Genomic DNA, 23,789 nt, shown 5'->3' with positions numbered 1-23,789 from the left:
ACTACAATTCCATCCTGAGATGGCTTTGTCTTATTAATTTTTTAAGCATTTCACTGCTTGATGTATGTGGATGTATGTATTTTAGCCATCCCTGTGTTAAGCGCCAGTAACTGGATTAACGTCTGAGAAATCAGATGTTATCCTATTCGTAAATAGGGCGAAGAGGTGAAAGAAACTTTTTTGGCCAGACTTTATACTCTTCACCGTTTCATAAGTAGACCCCCTGGTATCCTATTTGACCCTTAACCTCCTTTTGTCACATTTTATTTCTTGGTCCTGGTCTTTTGGCTGAACCAGAATTTTTTTATACCCACCGGTCATTAGGCTGGGGCCTCTGGGCACTTATTTAATTATTTATGGACACATGGCACTTATTAATAAGCACTTTTTCGTTTGCTTGTTGTGTAGCACGTACTTTTGAGGGGGTTGTCTAAAGACTTTTTTTTTGCGCAACCCTCTCCCAAAGTCATCCAAGGCTCTGGCCTTCTGACGGGAGCTGAAGAAACAGTTCCCCTAGGGAAAACTTTGGCCTACCTAGGGGAGAAAGGGGCCTGCTCGAGCCTTGTGGCAGAGGTGAGCCTGAAGACCTTGCCTCCTAAAGGGCCTTTTGGCTCTGGAAGCCAGGGATATCAAAGGGCCCTCCCGAGCTTTAGCGAAGGAGGGCCCGAAGGTCTCTTTTTTCCCTATCTGGGGTCTTCTGGCTCTTGGGGGATGGGGAGGAACGGGGCCCTTTCTCTTTTAGGAAGGGTTCAAAGTCAGAAGCCCCCAGCACAGTCACTGACTGCATTGGGTTATTTGGAGCACGCACCTCAGGCTTCAATTAACAAAAAAAAAAATTGGTAACATTTGTGCTAGCTACCTGGCCGTTAGGTAAGACTTCTGTTATATGGAAGGAAAGGAATTCACATTAGGTTAACTCAGGATTTCTAAATACTTTATCCAGTTAAGTCTATAAATGTTTACCATGTATACCCCTATATGCTTAAAAGTACCTACAACCAATCAAGTGTTTGATTTAATTTTCTAAACTATGCTAGAAACATGACAGAATCTGATTGGATGATATGTGTTACCACACTTTTTTCTCCTAAATTGCCTGTGCACTAGTTTTAATAAAACAAACGTCTGTATATTTAATAATTACTCCCATTATGAAGTACCCACAATAATTACCAACTAATGCAATAAACTGACAATTTTAGTACAGTTTAACTACAGTACTCCTTCAATATACTGGAGGTACCCCTGAGTATACTTGTATCACAGTGAGAAAAGCCGGTTTAAAGCATGTATTATAATCCCTTGATATGTTGCAGCAAATATGTGAGTGGATAGATTATATTTTTTTGTAAGCCAATTGTGTGCTAAATACTTTACTCTGTGAAATTTGTGTAATATTTTATTCCATTCTAGTCACCTACCCTCCAAACTTCTCCACCTTGTAAAAAGAAGAATAACTAAATAGAAAAAGAGCATTTCTGTCAAACAAAAGGAACTGTGAAAGATAGAATTCTAGTTCTGACCAATGTTGAGCTGGGCACACACTATTGCATTTTACTTCACATGCGATTTCTGTAACGATTTTACCAACCACTGAATCCCGATGAGCATACAGAATCATGTGTACAGTTCACACATACACAATTTACCTTCAGATATGTGATTTTCATCTCTCATAACCGTCTGCTGAAAACATTGTGACTCTGTACACTCACTCTACAGATATCTGCCAACCCTGCTGGTTGGGAGTGCATACATACTTCCAGATTTGCCCAACATCGTTCCATCATTGATCGCGATTTTTAGGAAGTTTATAAAACCAAATCAACAGATGCAATGTGTTTTGGTAAGATCAAACATGATTGTGGGAGCATACACACTCTTGCAATAGCTGACCACACAGTTATTTATCATGTGATCTGGACAATAGTTTCATCAGTTTGAACCTGGCTTTAGACATTATTGGCCCTTTATCTTGTTTGCTAGAACAGTCACATTTACTGCCAGCTGACCTTGAAGGTGCAGACAGCTTCAAACTACAGGAAACAGTCTACTCCCATCCTTCCTTTCTTCTTCATGCATCCACTTTTCCTTTATTTATACAGTGTGCACTATTAAACCTATGTAATATCAGCAGCTCACCCAACCCCTGCTGTTTCTGTGCTGGGCTAAATGTTTGAGTGTGTCATTGCAATAGGTAGACCAGGTTATGTGCTGCTAATAAAATGCAAGGAAAAAAGTACCTTATTTCTTTTGCAATACTTGTAGAGTACAATCTGATTTCTTCAGTTCAGCTAAAGTTGCCAAAACAGTTTTCAAGGCTTTAGCCTGAAATCGCTTAAATGTATATTGCCGAATATATTTGCAGTGTTTTTATTCTGTAGTCTGAAGTTTGTCATGCTAAAAGACTGATCTGAATTGTACTGTATATGTTTGCTTACAAATCTCTGGTGAGTGCCCAGAACCCTGGACTAGGCTAGGTCAACCAATGCCCTTCAGGCTAGTAAAGGCTAGTACATTATTAACAGCTTGCCACACTCAAAGAAAGGTCAAAGGAGTAGAAGGGACCAGGGAGACAAGGGATTGGATGTTTAGGTGATCTAGGTGTTTATAAGTGAAAGTGGGGGTAAGGGTGGGCTTTCACTTTTAACTAGAGGCTACCTAGCTGCTTTTATTTCTTACCATAACACTTTTATTTTTCTGTCTTAGTAGTTTTCACAGTAGGCATGAAATATCATTGTCTGGTGGTTATTTATTACATGCCCATGGTATACAATGGCTGACATCTGTTTATTGATAAATAAGTACATTTGTAGTGTGACTTAGAGTTTTCAGCAATGAAAGTTTATAAACTTTTGTATAAAATAAAGTGGACCCTTATTTTACCCATAAAGCAAACCAAATGTTTTCTAATTGTCCTGGAGACCTATGTTTTTTTCTCCCTTTAGTCATATATCATATACACACATGCTAACTGAAATATAGATATAAATGTAACTTATACCCCATTCATACTGCACCAAAAACCCGGGTTTTTGCAGAGGCACGCTGAAAAACCCGGGTCTTGGTGCAGTATGAATAGTCCAACCACAAAATCCCGGGTCTAAAATCCCGGGACTTAGACCCGGGATTTTGCGAGGGGTAATTCCTGGGTTGGACCCCGCTCGCCTGCAGTATGAATGGTGCAACCCATGTAAATCCCAGGTCTCACCATTCATACTGTAAAAAAAAAAAATGGCAAAGTGTAAAAAAATGATTTTAATTAATAAAAAATACATAACAAATGTTTACTTAACTTATTTTCAGCCAGCTGTGTCTCCGGTGCCAACGCACCGGAGACACCGCTGGCTGAAAATAAGTTAAGTAAACATTTGTTATGTATTTTTTTTTAATTAAAACATTTTTTTACACTTTTTTTTTTCTAAAACCCGGGTCGGGCAGGTGCAGAATGAACCCACCCGACCCGGGAATCTTCTTATCTATATTGCCGGGGCGGCAGTATGAAAGTGGTATTAGCTGACCAAGTACTATAATAAGATCCTCCACAATACTCCCTTCTTGGTATGTAGATTATTTTAGCATATCAGGGTTTCTGATCACACATAAATAGCTCTCACTGCCCCAAAAATAAATAGTTTGTATGCAGTAGTTCATGTTTTTTATAGTATGTGACACTTTTCTCCTACAGCTGGCTGCACATTTGAAGCACACAGTGACATTGGTCCCTGTGAAGTGACACAGGCTACTCAGGATGATTTTGATTGGCACATGATGCGGGAACCTCGTGGAAACCCTGAATTACCACAAGGTGAGTAACCAGACACAGATTGGGTAAGAACCAATCTGAAAGGAAAGGCCTATATAGAAAGGGCTGCATAAATAGCAAAACATCATTCCTTTCACAGCTGTCAATACTATTTTTCATTCATACTTCCTTATATTTTTGTTCTCTGATTTTGGATAGTTTAAAATCTTGATCTTCTTCCATCTCCATTCCTGAGTTTCACATTACATCATTCTCACTCTCACATTCCTGAGTTTTTTGCTGTGATGCTCACTGTCTCATTCCTGTGCGTCACACCATCATTCTTTCGTTCTCATTCCTGTGCTTCAGGTCATCATCCTTACAGACTCATTCCTGTGCTTCATTCCATCATCCTCACGTTCTCTTTCATGTGCTTCACTTCGTTATCCTCACTTTCTAATTTCTGTGCTTCTTGCCATCATCCTCATGGTCTCATTTCTATGTTTCATGATAACTTCCTCATACCTCTTCTTCATGTCATCATCCTCAATGTCTCATTCACGTGTTTCACATTATTATTCTTTCTTTCTCATTCCTGTGCTTCACATCATCTTTCTTTCTTTCTCATTCCTGTGCTTCACATCATCATTCTTTATTTCTCATTCCTGTGCTTCACAACATCATTCTCAATTTCTAATTCCTGTGCTTCACAACATCATTCTTTCTTTCTTATCCCTGTGCTTCAGGTCATCATTCACACAGCCTCATTCCTGCATTTCATTCCAACATCATCACAGCATCATTCCTGCGCTTCATTCCATCATCCTCACTATCCCTTTTGTGTGTTCACTTCGTTATCCTCACTTTCTCATTCCTGTGCTTCTTGCCATCATCCTCATGGTCTCATTTCTATGTTTCATGATATCTTTCTCATGCCTATTTTTCATGTCATCATTCTCAATGTCTCATTTACGTGTATCACATAATTATACTCACTTTCTCCTTTCTGTGCTTCATGTCATCATCCTCACTATCTCATGCATAAGCTTTATCTCAACTTTCTCATACCTATGTTTTATGTCACTTTTCTTACTTTCCTGTGCTACATGTCATCATCCTTACTTTCTCTGTCTGGTGCTTTCCCTATACAGGTTCCTACCTCTTGGTAAACTCTACAGAACATGCTGCAGGGAAACGGGCTCAGCTCTTCTTTCAGCCACTAAGTGAAAATGATACTCACTGCTTGCAGTTTAGTTATCTTCTGCATAGCAGAGATGCAAGAGGTCCAGGTTCTTTGCGGGCTTATGTGCGAGTGAATGGAGGTCCCTTGGGCACTGCAGTTTGGGAAGTGTCGGGACCACGTGGGAAGCAGTGGCAGCAAGCCGAGCTGGCTGTCAGCACTTTTTGGCCCAGTGAATACCAGGTAGCTATACATCTCTTCACACTATATACCTTTATTTATGGTGCTATTTAAGTGGTTTGTTATATCTTGCAGGGAGGCATGCTCCTGTGAAACTATAGGGAACCTAGTCAAATTAAAATATACTGAAATGCTAAATGTTTATGGAATGTGCTACTGTATTTTATAGGATGTTGAATTTATATATAACAATGCAGTAGTAAATTAAGATGGACAGGTGTATATTTATGCCATGCCCCCCTGCCTCATATGGGAGTCTGAATAAAATGTCACATGATAATCAGTACCTTACTTTGTCAGCACGGTACAGCCAGGGAGCAAAAAAAAACACCTGATGGTCAGCAATTCCAGGGTTTTATGTTTGCACAGCTGTTTTTAAAGAAATGCATTAAAATAAGAAAAATAAAAAAGTAAACGTAATATTGAAAAACATTTATACAGTGTAGCTGATTTTTTTTTTATACATATATATATATATTTGATACAATATGACCCATTTTAAAGATAGGGGATTTCATATTGTTGCGCATATCAAATAGAGCTGTGTAATGGGTGTAATCAGAGTGGCTTCACATGAGAGTTAAAATATGGCTGGCTTCTCACGCTAACAGATTTTCTTCTGTGAGCTGGAGAGGAATTAGCCATGTCAGGGGGGTGGGTTAGTGCTTTGGGGCAGGGGGAGCACACTGTTACTATTACTATTAGTCCTGGCACTTCTCTAATTACAAAGTTTAATCAGCCGGAGCATTGCCAGAGGCTGTAACTGAATCCATTTTAAATGTCCTGTGCACTCAGTGACTTCACTATTTATTCACTACACCGCTGGAGGCGGCACTGTAGGGCTGAAAATTAAATAAACAATAGTGGGGAAAAAAAACAGTATTCCCTCCCCCTGCAAATCTTAGCCAGACCTAGTGCTGCCAGCCTAGATCAAGGTCAGCAAAAAATGCGCCCCCCCCCACCCCACCCCATCCTAGATTTAATCAATCCTGTGCTGAGAAGCACTAGGGCTCTTTCCACACCTGTGGGGCAGTGGGTATGGGCCATTTTTCCCTTGTGCACCAGAATACCCTTGGCTCCCAAGGGCCCACTGGAACCTGTAGTACACCAGGGAAAAAATGACAATAAAACACATACACACAAGTTTAAAAATAATTTTATTTGAATTGAAAACACCTCAACACATCCCTCATTCACTCTGTTCATTGCTCACATAGGTACAGGCTCTTCATTTGTATTAAATCTAGGGATCCTGGCCTTGTCAAAATAAAAATCCTCATATGCACCACACAATTAGCTGCTAAGAGCCCCCGCCGCTAATGAGCATTTAGCATCAGTTCTGTCATATATAGTACATGGGGATTTCCCACAGTTTGAGTTCAGGGCTTGAGTGTAGGCCATGGGAACTCCCCATTTCATATATATATAGATATATATATATATATATATATATATATATATATATATATATTGGATACATTTCTTTTTTAATTGTTTATTTAATTAGCGACCTTACGGAGCCGCCCCCAGCAATGCAGTAAATAAATTAAGTGTTGTCACTGAGTGGACGGGATATTTAAAACAGATTCTCATACAAGTGTTTTGTATGTAAATGGTCAACCTCTGTTGTGGGCATATGGGGTGGAATTTCAGAAAAAAGCTTGTGGGCACATTTGGTGGCATGTGAGAAAAAGCTGGTGTGTATATGAAGTGGAAAGTGAGAGAATAGATATTGGTCATATATTGTGACATGTGAAAGAAAAGTTGGTGGGTATCTGTGGTGGAATGTGAGAGAAAATCTATTTTGCAGAGGGTGACATGTGAAAAAAAAGCTCATGTGCAAGCGGTGACATAAGAAGAGTTGGTGTGCAGGGGGTGACATATGGGAGAAAACCTGGTGCGCAGGGGGGAGTTAGGTGTGAGAAAAGCTTGTGCACAGGGGGTGTCATATGTGGGAAAAGCTGGTGCCCAGAGGGTGTTAGGTCTGAGAAAACTGGTGCACAAGGGGTAACATGAGAAATGCTGGTGTGCAGGGGGTGACATGTGAGAGAAAAGCTGGTGTGCAGGGGAGTCATGAGTAAATAGCTGGTGCACCTGAGGGTGGCATGTGGGAAAAAATCTTGTGCGCTGGGGTGACCTGTGAGAGTAAAGTGTGTAATCAGAGCAATACATGCATTAGAAAATATAGTGCGCAGAGTTGACATGGCAGGAAATGCTAGTGTGCAGGGGGTCGCCTGTGAAAGATGTGAGAGAAATGCTGGTGGGCAGAGGAGTATGTGTGAGAACAGCTGGTATGCACGGCATCACATGTGTGAAAACCTAGGGAACAAGGGGGAATGTGAGAGAAAAGACAGTGGGGGGGGGAGGGTTGCAAGTGTTTGAAAAGCTGGTGGGCAGGGAAGTATGCGTGTGAAAAAGATATTAATTTAAAATGGAGGATACTAGCTTTAGAGGAAATATGAGTAAAAAATTACTTTACCAAAACGGTAGTGAATAGGTGGAATAGGCATCCAACAAAGTCAGTATACTATAGACAAACAATTAAAACTCTTCCACTCAAACTCCAAAAAGCAAGGAAATTATGTTGATTAATGATGGGTACACACTGCAGAAATTTCGACCAACTTTTTATGCCGAGCGATTTTACATGCGATCGATGGTCCGATCGCTTGGTCCGTGGACTGCATACACACTAGCCTTGTTTAGGACGATAAAGGGAAGAGCGGATGTCCCTTTAGCGACTTTTTACAGCCATGTTGTTGTGAGCAATGATTGTAATTTCGTACTCACTGTTGTGGATCAGTCGGAAGTTTATACACAATACACAGCGGAAACGAGATTGGACCGAAAATATTAAACGGTACGACCAACCAAATGAGTCGATAATAGTTCATTTAGGAAGACTTTCGACCATCGTGTCACTGTACACACTGACCCGACTTTTGAACGAGTGGTCGTATGTCGGCTGTTTGAGCCGATTATTGGAGGAAAACAGTGTAGTGTGTACCCAGCTTTAGTCAGAAGCCTTCATGGGCGTGTTCCCTGCACAATACACACAAGGTATGCCATCACATCCTGTGGTTATCTGCAGATTCAGCACTATCATGGAGTGAGATTGCTGTCACTCACAAAATGGTGGAGTCTGCACATAAATGTTAGCTTAGAGAAGTGTTCTGATCTCATCTCTAGCAGGGAATTAATAAAATAAATATTAAAATAAATAAAAGTATCCTCCTCTATTATAATCATTCACTGCTACAGTGATAATCTACATAATTTGTAGCAGTTGTGAGGTTCTCTAGAACCCTGATACCATAACACTACTGCAATGCAATGTCCCTGAATTTACAACACTGCTGAACAGCATTGACACTTGAGCGATACTGAGATTCTTTATAATCCTGAACCTGACTGCCTGGCTATTGTTTGCTTTTGGTCAATAAACCTGAAAATTTTGGACGTTATTATACTAATAACGTGATTATATGTAAATTTCTGTAAACATAATCCATATAAAAAGGGATGTGGTCATTTGTAATCTATGAATAGTGATGCCATCATTTAATCATTCCTTAGTTAATGTTTTATGGTAGGTACAACTTACACCCTATTACCGGCTATAGAGACATTAATAGTCATCATTCAGCTACGCGTGGCCTCCATACTTGTGGCATGTACATTGTCAAGGAATTTCTCTTTGAATCTATTATTTTAGTTTTTGTATTTATTATAATGCCCCATTTATAACACTACACAGTTTGTGCATGGCCCTCAATTTAGGACACAGATTTACCCCGGCTATCCTGAGTTTGTAGAATGTGCAGTGTTTATTATTGTATTTGTTTAGATGAAGGCCAGTTGGTTGGATTTCCTAAGCTACAAATTTCAAGACAAATGAAAAAAGACAAATGTCACCTTTCTGACTAGTATCCATTCTATATACATGGGTTTGGGGCAAGGCAAAAAACTGATGCTACAACAGTTTTGGGTGCAAGGGCATATGTATCAAGCCCCTTAGCTCCCTACTACTGTGGTCTGCTCCCACCACCTTTAACCTTGGTGGAATCACTAAATAATTGTCAACTATGAGCCCACAACAATGTGGGCTCATAAGTGACATAAATTTGCTCAGTGCAAATCTTATTTCTGCTGGGAGGAATGGGGTATCAATGCGTCACTTGCTGAAAGCTGGCAAACTTTAGTAATACATCTGGTGCTGCAAATGCAAAAAGATGATTTGTGTTGTGGAACAAGTGGTCTAAATCAGCTGCAAGGGGTGAAGTTCCAGGTTAGTAGGTGGCCACTTCAGCATTTACTTCCCGCAAACTCGGAGGGGTTGAAGATTTAGCATCAGTCTTTATTTTACTAGATGGATTTTGCAGCATTAGGATTCTAATTACATGGAAAATTGCATTTATATGAGTACAAATTCCAATGTTAAGAGAAAAAAAAAAGATTTAAAAGTACAAAAATGGCACATCAAATAAATGCAGTCCTAGCTGCATTCCACCAAGCAGTAGATTAGGAGAAAAATTAATACAATTGATAAATTGTAATTAAAAGATAACATTCATAAGTAGCCCCAGGAACCCTTAGGGGATAAGCACAAAACAAAACATGAAAACAAAATCCTTGCCTGTCCAGCACTTATAAACAAACAATTCTCTAACAGAGAGTGGTCTTGCATAGGTCACAAAGCAGACCCCTTTGCAAACAAATGCACCTTTTACTCACAGTTGTTTTTGACAGAAATAATCTTTGAGGTCAGCATAAACTCTGTTCCCCCAGGCTTAGAGCAAAGTGTGTACCTTAGCGTTTATAAGGGTCTGAAAGCTGCAAGCAATTAATTGGTCAAAACCTGGAATAGCTTGAGTGACTGTACCATCAATTCCTTCCAGGATTAGCCAACACTAACCAAACACCCTTTGTGTGCCACTACAAATCTTATGCTTGGAGCTCTGAAAACCATAAAAGAAGGGTCTGAGAGAAATGTGTACCCCTTGTTTCCCTCATTCCCAATATTATTCTTACTATCTATATATATTTTTGTTTCTGTCCTGCATGTTCCTCTGTATTATGTTTTTTACTAATAGGCCCTCTACTTTTTCAGTCATCTCCCTCTGCTCTCTTTCTGTTTTGATGGAATGTGATCCATTTATCACTGAATACTATGTCTCATATTCCAGGTGCTGTTTGAAGCAGAAGTATCTGGAACACCACAAGGATACATTGCCCTGGATGATATTCTCCTGCTCAGCTACCCCTGCAGTGAGTGCACCAAATGATGACATTTCTATCATATATATGTTATAGATATGAGAGAATGGCAATTAGTAATCCCCTCTCCCACCCCTCACAGCTCAAGCTCCCCACTTTTCCCGTCTCGGGGAGGTGGAAGTCAACGCTGGTCAAAATGCTACATTCCAGTGCCCTGCTGCTGGTAGGGCAAATGAAGGCGAGACATTCTTGCTGCAGGTAAAACACAATGTGATTCTATTTAGAATACTGTATTGAATGGCTCATATAGACGACAGGTGTTTGAATGGAAAGCGTGTAGCCAAACAGAGAGTTATGTGGCTCAATTGGGAAATGTTGAAGAGATAGAGAGTTATTGTATTAATGGCACAATTCCTCAGCATGACTGCTTTATTGTGCCTTTTCAATTGCATATAAGATTTTTTTTTGTGCAATGCAGATGAACAGAAAGTAGTAGGGATAAAGACGATATAAAGGTTTCTATGACAACATCTTGAACAAATCACACACAGTGTACTGATAGTGTAACTTTAGTGTAATTAGGGTTTTAAAATGCTACTGACAGATGAGTAGATCATGTGTTCAAATCATGTGATGTGTGTGTATGTTCATTCATAAACTGAATATTCATCCAGTAATGGGAAATTATTAGAATTCATGTATTAAAGCAATTGTTAATATGGAGTAAAATGTTGGATTGATATTGTAGTTACAAATGCAATTTTCTTTGAACCTGCTTCTGCTTTTGTGCTGGTCTTTAGAGGCAAAATGGAGGCATCACCTCATCAGGGATAATCCAACATGTCAGTCACTGGCGGCTGTTGGCCTCCTTCCAGCTGTTTGAAGCCGGACGGGATGATCAAGATCTGTACCGTTGTGTGAGTCGCTCCATATATGGGGCAGGAGTGTCCAACTTTGCTGAGCTTGTAGTGAAAGGTGAGAATTGCTGTGATGTAAAATGTCTTCATTCTTATAAACAACATTTAATCACCATATGAATTACATGTCACTCTATGCACAGCAATGCGCCATGGTGCATTTTATGAATGCTGTAGTTTGTTAGTCTGTTTTCCTGCACTGCACTTCACTCTTATAAATGTGTGTAATGTACACATGCTTGCTTAGTTAGGAATCACTTATTTCCTCATGCTAACTTATTACTGCTGAATATCACACAGAGCCACCAACCCCTATTGCTCCACCTCAACTTCTAAGGGCTGGTCCCACCTATCTGGTAGTACAACTAAATACTCGCTCCATCACGGGTGATGGGCCCATCGTGCGAAGAGAGATTGAGTACCGTGTGAGTGGAGGAAGCTGGCGGGAACGGCATGCTGTCACTGCGCACACATATAAACTGTGGCACTTGGATCCTGACTCACAGTATCATCTGTCTGTGTTACTTACTCGCCCTGGTGAGGGCGGCACTGGGAGGCCTGGACCAGCACTTATCAGCAGAACAAAGTGTGCAGGTAGAAGACTAAAAATGGACATAGAGAAAAATAGGTATTCTGTGAAAAAAATATAGTATATGTGGAGGTGAGACATAACCGAGAGGAATCAAGTATGAATCGACTAGAGGATATTTTAAATATATTGTGAAATAACCAGTAAGTTGGGTGTGGTTATAAATACTGAATATTAGAAAAGTTGTTCACAAAAACACAGTGGGGCACTGCTAAGATGGATGTAAAGAAACTGCATGTCATAGCTGTTGGGGATTATTGTATTATTGGGAGGCTGAATAGAACATTGAAATAGCATAGGTCTATAGCTTATTTAACCAAATAGAGCATTATGAGATCACATTTTTTTCCCTGACTAACTCTCTCTTGCTCCATTTTTGTTATTGTTTTAGAGCCCATGAGAGCACCTAAAGGACTTTTATGCTCAGCAGAGCAGCCACGCCAGCTCACTCTGCACTGGGAAGCGATTGGTTTCAACATCACCCGTTGTCACACCTACTCCGTGACACTGTGCTACCACTATGAATCTAGCACTCTACAAGACTGTTTAACAGTGGAGGGTGGAGCCAGTCACTATACCCTCCACGCTCTACCTCCATATAGTGCCATCCATTGTCGTCTCGTAATCTCCAACCCTGAGGGTAGAAAGGAGGGCAAGGAAGTGACCTGTCACACCCAGGAAGATGGTGTGTACTTAACTATTTTTGCTTTGATATTTTCATACAACTATGAGTTACACTATGGTATTTCCATAAATATGTATACTAAAACTATCATCTCATTTGTTTTTTAGTACCAGGAGGCATTGCTTCAGAGTCTCTGGTCATCACCTCGGTGGACGATGCAATTCTTCTCTCTTGGGATGAACCTGCTGAGCCTAATGGGGTTCTAACTCAATATGAGGTGCTTTCTTAATGAATCAATATTTATACTATAAATTCTGGTTTTGTAACACATGTTAGACACTGGCAGATGCTGGCCTCCTTCCAGCTGTTTGAAGCCATTGGTATGATTAACTTGGATTTCCCACATGCTAAGTGGTTGCTTTAGGGCATTGCTGCAATTTCAAATGAAAATAAATTTACATCATGAGGAAATAAAGTATAACTGTTTTCATCCCTTTGTTTATTTATTTTAGAACAAGGTTACTTAATTAATCAAAAATAATATTTTTCTAATGAGTCATTTGTCTGGCAGTGTACAGCTGTTTGGGATTTTTCAGGTTCCACATCCTATAATTATGTCACTCTTATTTATAGTTTGATTCATGAAATAAGTAGTCATTGTAGCTCACTGTTTATTTTTTGTACATGATTCTTACAAGGTCATGGGTTAATCATCTCTGTAGTCTCTTTTAGTTACTATCATTAGCATGTATATCCCTATCTATAGACCATGACTACCGTGATACATTCACATGACAGCTATTCTCTGTCTTTTCAGCTCAGCTATCAAATCATTGAGTCATCAGATCCTGGAGTCAGTGTGCCAGGACCACGTTCCACCATCTGTAAACCTCCCAATGAAACTTCCCACCTCCTCATCAACTTGCACCCAGGAACCACGTACCTACTAAGTGTACGGGCACGTAATAGTAAAGGCTATGGACAGAGTGCTCTTACGGAGCTCACAACCAACATTTCAGGTATGTATTCTCCACCAGCATGACAGATTTATTAAAGTATTGACTTACTCAATGCTACTTGAATCACCTCAGTTATATATAGTGGTATAATATTTAGGAAAATATACACCCTACAGAAAATTCTAATAATATTAAAAGTCACCAAGTAGTTCTATCACTATATAAAACACAAGGCCGCAGGTCACGGAAATACAAGGCGGCTTCTGCGTATTAGGTCATTATACCTTGCAACTTACAAGTTTTCCTCTTGAACCCTGAAGTGATTACATCAGAACTCGCCACCTATACAGATGATTATACATAAACTAGCATATATTGTGTATTATAAAGAAATCTAGTCAGCAATATCTAGAACTCCAATGATTACTGAAATTAATTATTTTACTCTAGCTCCTGCTTTTGACTATAGAGATCTACCTGCACCAATTGCTGAGACTGATCATACAATAACTGTTCTCCTAAGGCCTGCACAAGGAAGGGGATCCCCTGTCAGGTTAGTTGTATGTGACCTTTGTGACATATATATTTTTCTGCCACTTACAGCAATGGAAAGAAACAAGCTACCAGAAGAGGTGTACATATTTTACTATATTATGTATAATCCCCCAAAAATCTGGATTACCTTTACTATGTTCTAACAACTCAGCTGGACACTTAGTTACGTATCCATTACACTATTGACTTCTCCATCTTTCACTTTACAAGTTTTGGGTTTACGTAGTAAATACTGGCTATTTCGAAAAAAAATTGTTAAGAATGGATTTTACACTAAATTTCTAGGGAGTATAACGGTAGACTGTATTGTGTTGTGTGGCTTCTACTTAAACAGCTGTATATTCCTGCTTATTCCATACTATATTCAAGTTTATTGGAGTTTAGATTCCCTTGACAATCCAGTCCCTGGTAAAAAAAAAGTGGAATTTACTGTAATTTGGATGTATAATATATAGTAGTAAACATTTGTTTTTATTAGCTATCATTTTGGCAAGCAGTTAGTTCTAGTTGGCACTGAAGATGATCAACTCCTACTAAAAGTTTTATATTTTTAGTTCTATATATCTTTTGTAATCTGCAAACTCAATATTTATATTTTTTGTTTTACTATGGAAAAAAGTTATTTTCCTTCTTTCTGACTTTCTGAGTGATTACAATTCTCTATTAAAAAAGCTTTTACCAGGTACTGGTGGAAGGAGAAAGCTCCCGTCGCTCTCGACGTGAGCTAGGAGTTCCTGGCTGTTTCCCTGGGGCAGGTGGATATGAGGAAGCGGAGATAGAGGGAGCCACTAGCTATGTAGGAGCAGAACTTCCACCAAATGATTTGCCTCGGGACACTCCCTTTGTAGTTGGTGATAATCGTAGTTATGGAGGCTACTGGAACCCACCTCTGGATCCTCGAAAAGGCTATCTTATCTACCTGCAGGCGGCCAGCCACCACCGTGGGGTAAGATGACCTGTAACATGGATGGATGCAATTTATGTGATGGTGAAATAAGTGTCAGACGTTTATTGGATGTTTTCTGGGTGGGTAAAAGCAGGCTTTATATTAAAGGAAATTATTTTCCCATGACAACTCTGTTTTGTTTTTTAGGAAACACGTCTTAATTGTGTTAGGATTGCCAGGAAAGGTAAAAACTGACATTAGTCTGTTTTCTGTTACACTCGTCTCTACTTTTATTGTTCTCTATATCCTTATTGGCTATCCTTTTGTTCTTAGAAGCCACCTACAGTAGTCTTACTCACACATTTCCTTCATTATCTCATACAGTTTTAAGCTTTCATTACTTTTTATCTGAACTACTTATCTTTTGATTATCTGTCTCTTACCGATATCCTCCCTTCTGTAATTTACAGCTCTCAGTTTAGACTATCCATGGTCCTTTAGTTTATTCTTTCCATTCTCAATCTCTACTGAGTATATAACTGACATGATTCTACTTCATTTTCAGGGTATTTCATTATTACTCTGTCTAGTATATTTATTCTTTAATTCTCATGTCTTCCGCAGCGCCCTGTAAGGACAGTCACCGCTTCTCTATGGCTCCCCAGCATTCCGAGGAGATGGGGCTTGTGCTTGGAATCTGTGCTGGTGGTCTGGTTGTGTTTATCATCCTGCTTGGTGTTGTGATTCTCATTGTACGAAAGGGGTAGGTATTTGACTGTCAGTGTTGCAAATATCTTGTTGTCAGGAAATGATTTTCATCTGAATTTTTGCCCTAAGTATGTGACATTATTGAGAGCTCTTACTTTACTTCTTTTCTCTATCGCTGGCAGAAGAACACAGTTTTCTTATGCTTACTATCCGTAAGTATGACAATAATAAACTGAAACAAGCAGACTTGAGCTTTGTAGAGTGAAATATTATATGGGGTTGCTCAGATGAGAGCTCTGGGAATTGCTGGGTGAACCTGTTCAATATACGCTCCTAAGCAAACACCTTTTGCTTTCTTTACACCTGTAGCTTGTATGCTAAAAAAGGACCTGTCAATTAAGAGTTTAAGATCATTTTACATAGTGCTTTGTGCACTATGTATAACCTAAGGAGAACTAAATACACAAGGGCCCCATCCACCTAGGAGAGAATGAAATACCTCCACCTGTAATATGCAACACACACTCATGTAATATGTCCAATAGATGCTCACGATCCATGGGTGTATTTGCATATTGAAGTGATTTTTCAAACATGAATTCCTAGTTCAGGGTATCATATTTAGGGGGTGTTACTCTGCTTTGTGACACCATTATATGCTTAGCTGTCACCTGTTAGTGGCTTGAGGGTAACAAGTCATATAAGTTATGACAATATGTCTTTCCTTTTCTTACAGGAAGCCAATGGGTCTGGCTAAGTCTGCCCTGCCGGTGCGGCATGAGAACTCCTGTGTAGCAGTCTCTAGAGAACATGCCAAGATCACGGATCAACAACCCAAGTTACTGCAGGATGAGGCAGCGCTAACATTCCTACACAGTTATGGCTCTCGAGGTATAGGCAGTATGTTGTTGCTTTCCAACTAGTACACCCCTTCTGAAAAACTCATTACAAATTGTAGGCAGGTGTCTTGACATGGTAGATGTTTTCTTCCATATTCAAAGATTATGAGATTTATATTGCCCCTTTTATCATTGCAGTTGTCCACACAATTGCCAATGCTGAAACTTGCTGAAACTTCACCTTACTTAATGTGTGCTGAGGGAAAGTTGTGTTGAGGTTTGTTAATAGAAAAAAAAATTCAGAGGTGTAAAAATATGTCAAAACTTCACACCATGTTCAACCTCAATTTTAACTTTCTACTACTTTAAACACTCTTTTCATTAAATAAAATGTTTCTGTTTGTTTTCCTAAAATAATGTTAGAATTAGCATAATTCAAGTCTTAAATGAATTATGAGAGTAATGAGACATTGTTACTGCCTTTATTACATGTGGCATTTTTGTATGTTTGTCAAAGTTTTCCTAGAAATGTTTTCAACTGGAAGGTGCAAAATGCATTTCATTTTCATTAAAAATATAGGGCAAGACCCAAGATTCTATCAGCTCAGAGCTGGTATAAGACTTAAATCCTTTTGAAGGGTGAAAATGGCTGGGTCCCCTTCTGCACCGGAAGGAATGCAACTATATATTAACCCCCCCACCTCCCATTCATCCCTTCTTCTTTATTTCATTTAAATTTCAATCCCCAAAATTAAGTCTTGTTTTTTACACAGGTGTCTAATCTGTACTTTGATTGCACTGGTTCCACCCAACTCTTTTAATTGGCTGATGGAAACCTCTGCCCCTAAGCAAAATCCACCATTACTGTGCACACCCAAAAATCATGGTGCACCTGTGCAAATCAATAAAATACCAAAGAGGACTTTTTTTTTTATAAATGAAGCGCTGTTTATATTTCACGGTATACTGAACCACGTTTAAAGTTTCAGGTATACACAACAGGTAATTGTGAAATACCTTATTTATTATTATTATTATTACTATTCCTTACTTATAGGGTATATGTTTGAAGTTTAACACATTTGTAACATTTACTAGTATTTCAAATTTATAATAATTTGTATTTAGCAATAGCGGTCTTGAGTCCTCTCTGCCTTTTCCTCTTCAGGGGAACCACGTGTTGGGTCTGTGACAGAGTCAAGCAGTCTTCTAGGAGGTTCTCCACGGCGCAGTGGGGGCAGGAAAGGGTCTCCTTACCATACAGGCCAGTTGCACCCAGCAGTACGTGTGGCAGATCTGCTTCAACACATAAACCAGATGAAGGTGGCAGAGGGCTATGGATTCAAGCAGGAATATGAGGTCAGATTACTTACTGAGCTATTCTGGCTTGATGAACAAATTGTTTTAATTCACGGTGGAATCAAACCGAAGTGAGAATTTACTGTTTATCGTAATACTTGTTTACGTACACTGGTGTGATGGCTGTTTGCTGTCTCTTCCTGCTTTCTTTTGACTTGCCTAGCCTACATGCATGACATTATCAAACAATAATTACTCTTGATTTTCTTCATCTTCACAACCTAGCGATATGCATGTAGCAAGTTAATAAACAGATTGATGCATTTATTGGCTTGCCACTGGTAAGCATTACAAGTGTGGACATAGGAATGTGTTCCCCTTTTGTGTTTCAAAATTGAATTCATAAGTAATTCTTTTAAATAAGTGTTTCTTCTGTTTCAGAGTTTCTTTGACTGGGATGTGTCTAAAAAGAAGGACAAAGGGAAAGGAAGACAAGAAGCTCCTCCAAACTGTAGGTGACTGTGGTTAATGGGAAACTGGCATTGCTGTAGACAAGAGAGGCGTGCCTTGTGATATACTGTATCTACGCTGTGCATGCGTTCCTGAGTATAGAATTATGTGTTACATTTCTTAAAGTTTTCTTTCCAGATGAGCGACACCGCGTCCAACTCCACCCTCTCCAGGCCGAGTGCAGCTCAGAAGAAATCAATGCCAACTATATTGATGTGAGTATCATACATAAATAGTACTGTCTGGTGATAATGAGTATGAACACATTAGTACTGAACATGATCCATTCAGGTTTATTTTCATGAAATCAGTAACTGCTATTAAGTTTAATAGCACACATCACACAATTTACAGTGACAGAAGGGGGACGTTTATCATTATTTACAGTTTCCAGAATCTGTTTAAAACTCACAGCAATACACACTTAATCTAGAAATATCTTGCTGTTAAAAATGGCACTTTGTGGAGCCTAAGGAGAGGATTATACAAAGTGATTTAAAAGGAGGGACATTTAAAATGTTTGTTACAGGTATGGGTTCCGTTCTATTTTCCAGAGTTCAATGGTTTAAATATACTAAATTAATGTTTAAAAATACTGCAATGTTTCTGCAGAGCAGGGGCTCGCAGCGTTGTGGGGCAGGGGGCCACATGCCTCCCAGGCCAGTCCCATAGTGGGCTACCTTGGGCTGGGTCAGTGGGCTACCTGCATTTTCTTTAAAATGTTCCTAGTTGGCTGCTGAGCCGAGTCTTCCCCCCAGCTAAATATTTCTCCTCTTTTAAAGTGCTGCTCACAGGGACTGTAGGAAACACCATCTGATTATCATATCCGTGTATATTACATACTCACTATGCAGCAGCAATTACTTACTTTTTTAAATCTTTTTCGATTTTCAGAACTTTGTAGATAAAGTGTTTCCAAATAAAAGATTCCATGCCTCTATTTTCCTGTAGTTATAATACCAAGTTGCAATACACACACACAGTAATTATTTTTTAATTTGTAAAAGTGAAAATATTTTATAAGCCTGATTAAGCGTTTTTGGGCAGTAGTGACAGTTTGATGAACCTGTGCAGGTGACCTGCAAGTGCTCTTTTGACATCACAAAACTGCGGTTGTGGACTAATTTTATGGACCCACACATGTATGAAGGTAGCATCTGATCCGCAGATACATGATTTTGTTTTGCAAAACAGGAGTTTTAACTAAGTTCATTGCATTATCCAGGAGCAGTCCTTACAATCTGCATAAACATGGGCATGTTATCCAAAATATAAGAAAAAATAACAATAAATTAAGTTTAAATATTTAGTATTGAACTATATAGTTTATGATCATTAATAAAGAGATCCGGTGGGCTATTCAGTGCCCATTCAGGATGTCATCTAAATCTGCTGAACTGTATTTCCCAGGATGATCATATGCTGACTGGCTGAGGATCATGAGAGAAATAGTCTAACAAGACTTGAAGGTGTTTTACAGCACAAATGATTACTTGTTAAAAATAACCAGTTGCACTGTATATTTAGGTAGAGTACCTACAGAACAACCTTCAATGTTTAATAATACTGATAATTAAACATGGAAATATAATACAAATAGGTAACTATTCACTGGCAATGTGCCTGTTGCACAACGTCTCATAAGTGCACATACTAAAAACAGCAAACGTGTGCCAATACACTGGGACTTTTGGGCAAGATGGCACACTGGGCCTTTATGACACCTTTACATTACATTGCTTGCCAAAGTACAATCGGATGCAGCTGCTTTGTCCACATTGTCTGCCAACACATTTAATTGAGAGTTTATTTTATGTTCTATGTGACACTTTGGAAAGCTGTACCTTGAGCACAGATGCAATGATTGGAGAGTTTTGAGTGACTGCATTTTAGCCAAATTGACAGTATGTATAATATAATCCAACAAACAGCGCAACTAAAATGTGTTATGTATCAATTAGCCTAAATGCTGTTGTGTTAATAACTTTGTTTCCAAAATGTGAATGTCTTCAGCTAATGGGTTGGCTCATTGATTAAAATCACTGTATGTAAAACGGAAGTAAAGATAGTGCTGGAAATTATGACTGTAAATCACTTTAGATCCCTATGTCCTAGATTGCAAATGTTAGATTGTAAGCTTGATTAGTATGCCATAGTGTGGGTACTCCATAGTTATGTCAGTGTTAATTGGGAATAATCAGAGACATGTTTTGTATCAGGTATAAAATGAAATAACATAACTACATATAATGATGACAGTGTGTTGCTTGTCTTCATTAGTATATTGTATACATATTTATGTTTTTATATACAAATATATATGAGTCATGTATAAAAGTGATATAAGAAGTGTTTTCAATTTCACCACCATTATTTGGTAAATGACATATACATGATTATCTATAAATGTGCCTTGTCCTGATATTCAACTATTGTAGATCTATTTACTTAAAAGATGTCTTAACATGGTGCAAACTGTTCCTGATATTGTTTTCTTCTTTAGAGAATTTTCTTATGTAGCACATTTAAGAAAAGTCAGATGTCTTCCCTCCAAAATTGTAGCATTTGTCTGTAACTATTACTCCACTTTTATGCATGTTCTCCCTAGTCTCTAATCTGTTTGTAAGTGGTGATTGATACATTTAAATTCTTGTACTACTATATTGCTCTTTTTTTTGTTTCCGCTAATGCATCTTTATCCTTTCTTTTCTCTGCTGCCCTTTTGTCTATCTTTTGCATTTTGTTTCTTCACCCTTCTCCTATCTCTTCATAACTGGTCTCGCATTGTATTGGTGTATTCTGTCACCTCTGACTCCCTCTTCTTCTTTTCAAATTTCCCATTTCTTCCAAACTTTGATGTTTCTCTCTCTTTCTAAACTTCCCCATCTTTCTCCCAACATGTGCACTGCTGTTTCTGTTTCTCTCCCGTCTTCTCTCTCCCGTCTTCTCTCTGCCCTCTTTGACATCTCTGCCCCTTTTTCACTGTCTTTCTGTCTGTGGGATCACCGGTAGATCCGGATAAACAGAGAAGTGAGTATCAAGTCAGTGCCCTGGCCAAGCACTAGAGTATAGTATCTCTGCTGTAAGGCAGCTAGCATCCTGTAGTTCCAGTAACTTACATTCTAATTTAGTCTGTTCTAATTCCCAAAAGCCTTGGTACTTCTCACCCCAATTTCCTCTTTTGTAACCCTCTGTCCTTTTACCTTGTCTCATTTCTTTCTTATGCCCTGCTGTACATCCTCTATTTACACATTCTTTCTTATCAGTTTCCTCTCTATTTCCGCCTCACTCTTTATGTCATATTTTTTTCATCTTTTTATGGAAACACATGTTTCATCTGAAGGTTAGTAATCTGGTTCAGATTACAAATTCATGGTCCTTCAAGTAGGTTTCAAGTCTCATTCTATCACCATAGCTTTTACTTTTTATTCTCGGAATGTTGTTCACATTTCCAATCATCTTCAAACAAGTGGACCTCCTCTTGAGGAGATCTTTCTCAAGAATGGTTTCCTTCTTGCTTGTTACTTCACCCTTAATTTTTCATTTTTACTCTCTTTTAACTTCATTTAAAAAGTATTGTTTCTAGATTGTGTTTATGTCCTTTTAAAGATTGTGGTTTAAGGGTTAATTGATGAGAACACCATTTGTCTATCCTCCCTTATCCTATTTCCCATCCCGCCCCCTCTTTGTGGGATCACAGTGCTTCATAAAATGCATGATGGGATCTTCGGAACACAAGACAAAGAAGCAAATTAACATATTTTCCTCTTTTTCTTTGTAGGGTTATCACAGATCAAACCACTTCATTGCTACACAAGGTGAGCAGGTGTTTTAAAACAGAAGTACATCAAACATTCTCTATTACTCTATGAATTATCCAGATGAAGGTGCAAATAATCATATTGAAGCTACTTGGATTTTGGCACTATGAGATAATAAATAATCATTCTGATGTTACATATCCTTAGTGTCTGTACTGTAAAAAAAATATTGTCTTTGCTGTTGATAGAATCTTCTTTCATGCTTTTCATTGGACCCCATTTGTAATCTTTGTAATTCTCCATATACTATAACGATTTTAATGCCATCACCAATTGAATGTGACTTTCAAACACAACTCACATTACTGCAAAATGCACAAAAACATCATGTAGAAACTGTTTGCTATTAAATTTAAGCATGTGTTACCAATTTTGACTAACATATCTTTACAATATGTATGTTGAGAGCTTATGTTTGTGTGTCACATAGGCCTAGTGCACGTTTATTTAATGACGATAACAGTCACATCTGTGGTCTAGCTGTATCTTTATGTTATTCAATGTAAAGCAAAATATTAGCTCAATATTGTGAGATTTTCTGCAAATTTGTTTTCATTTTTTTTAAAACTTTTTCAAATGCCATTTATGGGGCCCACAAATGTGTAGTACACAATTTGTTTTAAAAAAAAAAAAGGACAAACTTAGCAACCCACTCTAAAAACCATGGTAATGATTTGGGTCCCAACTCATAGATTAAGATCCTTTGTACTAGACAGTAAGGTAAGTAGTTAGAAAACTATGTGTCATAAAATATATGTACTAATGTGGTGTTTCCCCTTTAAAGCATCTGTAAAGCATATAAATGAATAGTTCTAGAGGTGCTACGTTACTGACTGAATGACTGATACACTACAGGTCCAAAGCAGGACATGATCTATGACTTCTGGAGAATGGTTTGGCAAGAACACTGCTCAAGCATAGTGATGATTACCAAGCTGGTGGAGGTTGGAAGGGTAGGTACAATAAAATCTTATGCCGACCTCACCCAATGCTATCCTGCTGCTTCACAGACATGCAAGTGCAGTCATACATTAGATGCTAGGCATTCACAGGGACATGGTAGTGTGGTCATAAAATGACTGCACACATTGTCAAAAAATGTTATCTGCGTTCATTTTTCTCATTTACCAACAAGTCTGAAAATGATCAAACCAATTTTGATCTTATTTTTATCAGACATAATTTTGGGTTCATACATGCTGCACCATTGAGCCAGTTGCCTGATATCTCTATAAATACAGTTAGAGGTAATATTTAGAGAAATATAATAGGAGGAGACAATGTTGCTGTGTTTTTAAAAACAGTCAATGGTACTAATCAACACACAGTGCTGTTTTACCAATATTTTCACAGGATCCTTATTTGTATTATATTAGGATTGTTAAGTTTATCGAATCCCTGGTTGATAGGCCAGTTCAGCTTGGATCAGATATACTGTACGTTTTTTCTTTTGGAGATTTAACAGTGGAAAACCAATGAAATATCATGTTACATAATCTCTCCTAGCTCTCTATATGACTGCTCAGCTATAATGTCCTATTTCTCTATATAACTTTTCTTTTTCCATATAAATCTTTCTATTTCTACATGTAATTGCTTTCTATAACTCGTCTTATGTTTCCTTATAACTGTTCCCTATCTCCTCCTATCTCTCCATATAACTGTTCCCTATAACGCCTCCTATCTCTCCATATAACTG

At 38.5% G+C, this 23,789-nt stretch overlaps 1 protein-coding gene across 6 annotated transcripts in view; it reads left to right on the top strand.

Annotated features, from left to right (window-relative positions):
• The window catches only part of PTPRU (protein tyrosine phosphatase receptor type U), a 74,104-nt gene that overhangs the window by 28,496 nt on the left and 21,819 nt on the right, over positions 1-23,789 (top strand). The window contains exons 2-22 of one of the 6 annotated variants that reach the window (XM_075195506.1): positions 3,689-3,808; positions 4,897-5,168; positions 10,352-10,433; positions 10,525-10,640; positions 11,183-11,357; positions 11,600-11,893; positions 12,280-12,573; positions 12,681-12,790; positions 13,331-13,532; positions 13,923-14,025; positions 14,700-14,973; positions 15,121-15,157; positions 15,538-15,676; positions 15,804-15,833; positions 16,358-16,512; positions 17,629-17,819; positions 18,201-18,270; positions 18,408-18,484; positions 21,282-21,299; positions 22,051-22,087; positions 22,946-23,043. In XM_075195506.1, the coding sequence (XP_075051607.1) occupies positions 3,689-3,808; positions 4,897-5,168; positions 10,352-10,433; positions 10,525-10,640; positions 11,183-11,357; positions 11,600-11,893; positions 12,280-12,573; positions 12,681-12,790; positions 13,331-13,532; positions 13,923-14,025; positions 14,700-14,973; positions 15,121-15,157; positions 15,538-15,676; positions 15,804-15,833; positions 16,358-16,512; positions 17,629-17,819; positions 18,201-18,270; positions 18,408-18,484; positions 21,282-21,299; positions 22,051-22,087; positions 22,946-23,043 (2,894 nt within the window). Of the gene's footprint in view, positions 1-3,688; positions 3,809-4,896; positions 5,169-10,351; positions 10,434-10,524; positions 10,641-11,182; positions 11,358-11,599; positions 11,894-12,279; positions 12,574-12,680; positions 12,791-13,330; positions 13,533-13,922; positions 14,026-14,699; positions 14,974-15,120; positions 15,158-15,537; positions 15,677-15,803; positions 15,834-16,357; positions 16,513-17,628; positions 17,820-18,200; positions 18,271-18,395; positions 18,485-21,281; positions 21,300-22,050; positions 22,088-22,945; positions 23,044-23,789 lie in introns of all 6 variants that reach the window. The other 5 variants (XM_075195504.1, XM_075195509.1, XM_075195508.1 and 2 more) reach the window with 5 other exon arrangements.

Source organism: Mixophyes fleayi, chromosome 2, assembly GCF_038048845.1.
Source record: "Mixophyes fleayi isolate aMixFle1 chromosome 2, aMixFle1.hap1, whole genome shotgun sequence".
In the NCBI taxonomy this organism is placed as follows: Eukaryota; Metazoa; Chordata; class Amphibia; order Anura; family Limnodynastidae; genus Mixophyes; species Mixophyes fleayi.
The sequence above is the reverse complement of the archived record's forward strand: the minus strand, read 5'-3'. Positions and strand labels throughout refer to the sequence as shown.